We start from the raw sequence: 8,047 nt of genomic DNA, 5'->3' as shown, positions 1-8,047 counted from the left end.
CTCAAAGGTTTCTCTCCTCACAAAAAAGAGTAAGAGATTACAAAACACAACATCAACACGTGAAATCCAATGAATGAACTATTACTACAACCATTTTTACAACTTCCTACCATGGAACTTGACCATGCTATTTTCTAATTAGGTTTTGTGTTTGAAATTGTATCTAATCTTTTAGAGTATTTGTTGATGTCTCCAACCTTCATTACATAGTTTTTATTTAAAGATGAATTTGTCCGACCATGAGAGAGAGAGAGAGAGAGAGAGAGAGAGAGAGGGAGGAAAAAATTATTACACACTCCGCAAGGCGCAAACCAAGAAAAGTAATACTCACCTTTTTTCATAAAAAGTGAAAAAAGAGCAACTTCGTACTACCATTTTTTTTTTTTTTCTTTTTTAAAGATTCTCGGCAAATATCCCTAAAACTAACTCAGTTTGAAAAAGAACGGGCTTATTGGAAATATGTTTGAAAAAGAATGGTAAAATGTGTGTTTTTTTTAAATATTTGTGATAGTTATTTTGAACATTATATTTTTTTATTATGGAAACTGAGTAAAAGTTTAGATGGGAATTTTTTTTAATTTTTTAAAGATGAAAAATATATTTTGACGATTAAAAGGCATTTGAATTGAGTTGCCATTTTGATAATATCCAAACAATTTTATTCACTTAAATACAGTATGATATGGGTTGTTATTATGAGCTAATCTTTATTGAAAGCCTCAATTTTGACAGAACAACACACTTTATAAAAAGAGAAAATAATTTGACGGTTGCATAAATTTCAAAACGAAGAGTTTTGTGAAAATATATTCTAAAATCTAGAACTTAAATATATACTCAACTATATATCAAGTAAAGATAAAGACACAAATCTAATGCCTAAAATGCGACAAACCAATTTTGTCTTAGATGTATATACCATATAAATGTTTTAGTAAATTCGACACCAAAAAAAAAAGAAGCTTCTATGTCAATGGCAGCGAAGTTCACGCATCATTCAAATTATCACTCAATTTTTATTATTAATTTTTTTAAAATAAAATTGGAGTCACGTACTCTCAAAAATATCTATATATATATATATATATATTGTAAGATAAAAGCCTTTTCCATTTTATTACCAGAAAAATGACCAAATTAGCCTTAGCAGGGAAAATTCGTTCTTACTATGTTGAAAGGGATCACACTCTTTACCAGTTTCTGGAAAATTTTAAAAGAAAGACTTGATGGTATGTCTGTCATTTTACCCAAAAATCGATCCTTAATTTCTTCAAAACAATGTTATCATTTGGCATGAGAAGATGCTTTTACCTTTTTCCAAAATATAAATATGAAGGACTACAACTAAACGAAGCAAACCTCTTTAAAGCAAGTCTTCGTCACTGGGAAATCTAAAATGTGGAGTGAGAGCGAGACTCTCTGCCAAAGCATCTGTGTGTCAATGTTTTTCAGTTTTCCTGCCACATTGTCTTAAACAGCCACCAACCCAGATGTGTTGCTTGGATTTTCCATCCGTTTAACCTCATATAGTTTCTCCATCTCTCTTTCTCTACCTATTTCATCAAGCTTCCTCTTTTTTTGCATGCTTCAAAGTTTCAAACACCTCTACAGACCTACGCACGCAAGCAGCTATTAAAACACAGCAACTAACGCTTTCCTTGCATGTTACGAGCCACTTCCTCTTTCATCATTGTTTCGTGATCTTCCTGTGCTCGTGGTATATACTATTGTACTATCACAAATGGGTATTGTTTTTATTTTTATCTTTTTTGGTGAATACTTGTACAGTTATTTTATGATTGTGGTTGTTTGATGCAGGTAGGTTTCTGGGTTTTGATTCAATTTGATTGTTTCCGCTGATGGGTCCTGTAAGAGGGTTCAGAAAGAGGAAAAAGACAGAGAAGAAGCGTGAAGAAAATGCTTCTGCTTCTGGGTCCCCGGAGGAGGGGCCTCTAGATTGGTGGGATGAGTTCTCAAGGAGAATCAATGGTATATCTTCTTTGAGATTATGATTGCCTTCCTATTTTTTTTCTTTTTCGGTTGTGCTATGTTTATATTGTTGCTCTTGATGATCGTTCTTGGTATAATGGTTATGTCGCTTTCTATTTATAATTGATGGATTTTTGTTGGTGGGTCGAGTTTAATTTTGTCTAATTCAAATGGGTTTATGCTTTATTTCTCATACGGTTTATATACTGACATACCACAGGTATAGTTGTATGTTAGAAGAATTCCTAATCTTAGTTTAAAATCGTCTTTTTAGCATCCTAAATCACTTCGGCTCAGCAGCGGGGTCTCAAACATCCGCCGACATTCTCGTTTGATTTTCTTATAGAATGTAGAAAGTAGAATAAAACTAAATCAGATACTAATGATCCCGTCTAAGACGAGAATGATATCTTTCTTGTCGGAGAATGCTTGTGGATTGCCTTTTGCGCATTTTAATGAAATTTATTGCTTATAAAAGAAGACATATGTTAAAACAGTAGTCTTAGGTGTTTTATCTAACTTGTAAATTCGAGGAGCATTGTTATTATCTTTTGAATGATAATCCTACTTTACCATGAAATGAATTCAGTCTCTTTATGCCGATTGGAGAAAAAAATAGGGTATTTGAATGATGATAGGGTTAACTGTCTGGATTTTGGAGAATTCTTCAGAATACTAGATTGCTTATGTTCAGTTTGGAGAATTCTTCAGAATACTAGATTGCTTATGTTCAGTGTGGTCGCTGACTCACTGCTTCCATTATATAGCCAGCCCATGTTACAGGCTTTAATGTTAAAGGTCCCTCTTCTTTTCTTTTTCCCTATTTCTTTTATTTCAAAATTATCATTTGGTTGTGTAAGTTTTTTGCTTAGAGACTCATTTTTTATCTTTTAAAGCAAATTTTATGGACCAATACTACCAAGTCTTACGTCAAAAAAGAAAATTCTCAAACGTTTCCATTAGAGAGAGTTGAAAGCGAAACTTGTTTTGGGAATTACTTAAAGTGGCAAATCAGTTGGCACTCTGCTACTACAGATAGAACTGGTTGTAAAGAGGCTCATTATAGCAACTGGAGTAGGAAAAAGTTCAAAAATTAGAATCAATAGCCGTTGTAGTCAAGAGAGTTTTTGTTAATTATACCATCCATGAGTTGTGCTGCCAATGGTCTTCCGGCCATGTTGCCTAAAGAATATGATGATTGATCTTTTGCATGGATTTGTATAAAATGGTCGAGAGAAGGATACATCTGGACTAAATAGTGGTCAAATAGAGTTCACTTCTCCAAAAAAGAGAAAAATGAACTTTTGACCATCAGCTCTATTCACACTCATACATGCACTCATTAATTTTCAAGCTCTGAAGTTTGTAGATTCTCAACACTTGTACGACCACGGGTTTAATATGATTGGTTTTTTTATAAGATGGAACAATTTACTCATGGAGTAAAGCTCATTTTGATTCATATATGTATATCAAGTCTGGCTTTCCTTCCATCTTCACTTGTTCATTAAAGTTGGTGCAAAGAAATAAGCCAGCTTGTTTAGTGCAGCAATATGGTTGGGTTGTTCATTTTTTTGGTCGCGATTTTTAGGTATCAATTTATTCATATATGCTAATGAGGTCATCCTTTCAAAGAAAATTCAAAATAGTAATTTTCTTCATGGATGATATTAACAGCTGCATTAGACCTGTTTCAATCATCTCCGTTGAATAGGTATATTTATGAACGTGTTCCTGGGTTAGCTGCCCTGCGGTTACATCTCAAGAAATGTAAGATCATACTGGGGCAGGAAAAGGCAAGTAGTAGCAACTGTATTTCTCGTGTCACATTTGCTTAGAAATATAATTTGTTGTATGTAGACTAAATGATGAAATTTATTAATTAACTTAGTTTGATTAGTAATGGAAGTCATTCTGATTTCAATATGTATTTTTTGTCACCATTTCTTGGGTAATATTTAAACCATTATGCGCTGTGCCTCATTTTAAGCGTTAATTCTCAAAAGTCACAAATATTCAATGTATTCATAGAATATGATAAAGGTAGTAATCATCGATATATTACCAATTGGATTTTTTGTAAGAAAAAATCTATTCGTCATCCATTTTCTCATCATCTCATGATGTGGTATTAAATGATAGCTTCACAAATAAAATATAATAAATAGTCTCTAATCATCTAATGCCACATCATGGGATGATGAGAATTGGGATAATGAGTAGCATTACTCAAAAAATGTTGTTCCACTTTAGGTGAATCCTTACTTTAGTTGAGATAAAATCCAAAAGAGTCAATATAAAAAGATGTTTCATGTATGAATGCAGAATGTGAGTGAATATGATAAATGCAGCTGTATTAGTGAATGTCGTGTGATGTATTGCTGCTATAGGGCTTTCAAATGCTAGTTTTGGAACCAGTTACTGGCTGCTATAGGAATTTCAAATGTTAGTTTTGGAATCAGTTAGTGGCTGCTCAACTAGATGGTCTCAATCAACGCTCAAATAGAGTACAAATCGCAGTTCTCGTTAGGTTTTGAAACTTGGTACATTTTAGTTTATTCATAGTGTACACTGTAGTTTTGCCTTCTCTGTAATTTGAAGCTTAAAATTGATTCAACTATTTGCTAAAAATTAAGTTTGAAGGAAACGTCAAGGCATTTATGGCTGTGATTTTGCTTCTGCTTAGTGGGGAACTAGTGGTTTTCTAAAACCTTGTAACGTTCACTAAACCATTAATAGCAGTCATGCAGGACGAATTGCCCCATAAGGCTGATAAGTTGGGAAATTATTAACAAATGAATATGCTTTGGATGATTATTTCCACTGGTAGTGCACCCGTGACTAATATTTATTAATATAAACTTTCAAATTATTGCACTCATAGATGGTTCCAAACGTCTGAAAACTTGGAATGGAGGTATTTTTCCAGGTCCATTGATAGCAACAAGATATGTTTCATAGGTAGACTAGAAATGATCTAACTCTTGCTCTAAATTGTTTGATTTCATTCACATTTGATAGTCTTGTGTTACGTAATATGAATGAAAAACACGAATAGGTTGTAACTTACTCAATTTATTATTAATTTATTTTTTATCTCTCCCCTTAAAATTTTAATTATTAATTCATTTATCTTTGTTTGTGAGATGTATGTGTACCTTCTACTAAAATTTTGGAGACCTCAATACATTTTCAAAAAATACTGAAAATAATTTTGGATTTGGGATTTTTCCTTCATACTTTCTTTTTTCTCCCTTCACCTGCAAATCAAACAATGAAAGCCAGAACAATCCACTTATTTGTCTCTTCTTCCCTTCTCTCCGTCTTAGACAGTTGCTGTAGCTCTGGTCGTTAACAGCCAAGTGTGGTGGTTCACCTTATAACATTTCAGTTTGATAGGTCTAGTCCCATCAAAAAAACATTTCAAAGCCGTCTAACATATATCACTCATTTAATACATATTTAGACTCCAAAGCCAGCTAGCACTCCATGATCTATATTTTTGTCTTTGTTTTGGGACAAGGTTGGACTGGGTTCTGCTTAAAGCTGAAATGACTTCACTATAGAAAATTGGTTAGTACAAAGTAGCTCTCAATCTTATAACTGCAAGTCACAACTAAATGATCTTGTGGTCAATGAGTGCTGTGAAGAAGATTACTTATTATATTGGTCAACAATCTTATCTTATCATGCTTTTTTCTTAGTCGTCTTCTTGTATATAAGTTTCAATGTTTTGCATGTATGAATTAACACAATAAATGATTCTTTTGGCTGCATCACGTTCTTATCTTTTATTTTTATTTTTATTTTTCCAACACCTTAGTTTTTGAGAATCCCTTCTGATCATACAGCAAACAAAATTATACTCTTCATATTATGTTATTTATATTTATGCTCTTTATGTCATCTGTTACAAAGTGACTTTGCTACACAGCTGAGGATTGAGATAGTACCAGTTCTTTCTCAAGTATTTCTAAATCCTACAAAGAGCGCTGGGGCCTAATTTAAATGCCTCACATTTGTGAGTTGTAACTTTCTCTTTCCTCTGCTTGTCACTGCAGGTCTTCCATCTCCCTCCAAGGGTATAGATAGGTTTGAATCTGTTTTTAAGGTATCCAGAAAAACCTTTGACTACATATGCTCACTTGTGAAGGAAGATATGATAGCTAAGTCTGCACATTTTGTGTTTGCAAATGGCAAGCCTATGTCTTTATGTGATCAAGTAGCTGTAGCTTTAAGAAGACTGAGCTCTGGTGAGTCACTAGTGACGGTTGGTGATTCATTTGGGTTGAACCACTCCACTGTCTCCCAAGTGACCTGGCGTTTTGTGGAATCCATGGAAGAAAGAGGGCTTCACCACCTGAATTGGCCTTCATCTGATACAGAAATGACAGAGATAAAATCTAAATTCGAGAGAATGCGAGGCCTCCCTAATTGTTGTGGTGTGATTGATACCACCCACATCATGATGTGTTTGCCTGCATCGGACCCCACAAGTAATGTGTGGCTCGATCCTGAGAAGAATCATAGCATGGTGTTGCAGGCAATTGTGGACCCAGACATGAGGTTTCGGGACATAGTCACTGGATGGCCAGGAAAAATGAAAGACTGGTCGGTGCTTCAGAGTTCAAACTTCTACGAACTCTGTGATAAAGGGGAGAGATTGACTGGGAAAGATTTAGAGCTCTCTGAAGGATCAGAAATAAGGGAATACATAATTGGCGACTTGGGCTATCCCTTGTTGCCGTATCTTATCATCCCTTATGAAGGCACAGAACTATCGGAGTCAAGGGAAGAGTTCAACAGGCGGCATCATGCCACTCTGATGGTGGCACAAAGGGCATTGGCAAGGTTGAAAGAGACGTGGAGGATCATCCAAGGAGTAATGTGGAGACCTGACAAGCATAGGCTGCCGAGGATTATTCTTGTTTGCTGTCTACTTCATAACATTCTTATTGATATGGATGATGTGCAGGATGAAGCACCTTTGTCTCACAACCATGACCCTGGTTACCACCAACAGATTTGTGGAACTGTCGACATAAAGGGTGTGCATCTGAGAGATAAGCTGTCAATGTACCTGTCTGGAAGGTTGCCTCGCTAACTAAATTTTCATTTCTGGTATTTGAATTAGTTAGTTAAAGATTGTTATTTTTAATTTTATATAAAAGAGGTTCCAGTTCAGGTTCTCCTTAAAATTACATAGGTAAAGTCAGATTTATTTGTTTTAGTCCTAAATTGTAAACTACTTTTTAGATAAAATTGCATTACAGGGTAAGATTTTCAAGAAGTAATAACAATAACAATGTGCACCATTATGGGACTTGTTCAATGCTGCTAAAGAGATTTGGCTCTCTCACTTCTAGTTTTTGTTGCCATCATCCCACATCTTCGCTTTCTTGAATCTGATGTTCTACTATTTCTGCATTGCTATAGCTTCTTCGTTTTCTTTGGATTAAATAATAGAAATGGGTTTAGTGTTCTTGAAAGTCTTGAAAATTGTGAGAATTCAAAGACCATGCAGGAGAGGTATGTTTGCTAGGGGGAAGCCAAGGCTTTCATGCCTTATTATGCCCCCCATTTTCTTCACAAAAATTACTTTCATTGCACCTCTGCACTGAGAATCTGACATGGTGGCGAACAAGCTTCATTTGGCTGTCTTAACATCAATGATTATGCTCAGGAAAACAAATTTTGAGCAGTTCTAGAGTCTTTAAAGTGACCCTCGACCTCTTGACAGGGAAAAATAAAACAAACAAACAAAAACAATGGAAGGAGAGTTCAGTATTCACTGCTCTCCTTCCTAATTTAAGCCTAATTTTCAAAGAAATCTCTATTAGAGACACCGCCAAACAGGTAAACTACTTGCAGTAACCCAAGGATGATTTGCAAAAGCTAGTAGCTCCCCTCTCGTTTTCCCTTCTATATTCAATTCCTTATTCCAGTTTGGCCCCAATATTCCCTCTCCTCTTTCCTTCTCATTTTCTGTCCCCTTCCCTTCTACATCTATCCTTTTCTTTTCTTTTTTCAACTCTATTCAGCACAGATTACAAACAAA

General features: G+C 34.8%; 1 protein-coding gene across 2 annotated transcripts; it reads left to right on the top strand.

Annotated features, from left to right (window-relative positions):
* The first annotated feature begins 1,331 nt into the window (after positions 1–1,331).
* LOC122294959 (protein ALP1-like) lies at positions 1,332–7,354 on the top strand. Of its 2 annotated transcripts, none has more exons than XM_043103949.1 (3): positions 1,332–1,717; positions 1,823–1,989; positions 6,051–7,354. In XM_043103949.1, the coding sequence occupies exons 2-3, from the start codon at positions 1,860–1,862 to the stop codon at positions 7,091–7,093; spliced, it is 1,173 nt and encodes a 390-aa protein (XP_042959883.1). In that variant the 5' UTR covers positions 1,332–1,717; positions 1,823–1,859; the 3' UTR covers positions 7,094–7,354. The 2 variants fall into 2 exon arrangements, with proteins under 2 accessions (XP_042959883.1, XP_042959882.1); XM_043103948.1 differs by having other exon boundaries at positions 1,334–1,717; positions 1,819–1,989.
* The last annotated feature ends 693 nt before the right edge of the window (positions 7,355–8,047 follow it).

Source organism: Carya illinoinensis, chromosome 14 (genome assembly GCF_018687715.1).
Source record: "Carya illinoinensis cultivar Pawnee chromosome 14, C.illinoinensisPawnee_v1, whole genome shotgun sequence".
NCBI classification, from domain to species: Eukaryota; Viridiplantae; Streptophyta; class Magnoliopsida; order Fagales; family Juglandaceae; genus Carya; species Carya illinoinensis.
This window is presented reverse-complemented; position numbering and strand designations above follow the sequence as displayed.

Excerpts from the sequence above, each read along its gene's own strand:
- LOC122294959 (XM_043103949.1), top strand. The coding sequence starts at position 1,860 with ATGGGTCCTGTAAGAGGGTTCAGAAAGAGGAAAAAGACAGAGAAGAAG. Across the intron at positions 1,990-6,050 it reads GTTCTCAAGGAGAATCAATG|GTCTTCCATCTCCCTCCAAG; the intron begins GTATATCTTCTT and ends TTGTCACTGCAG.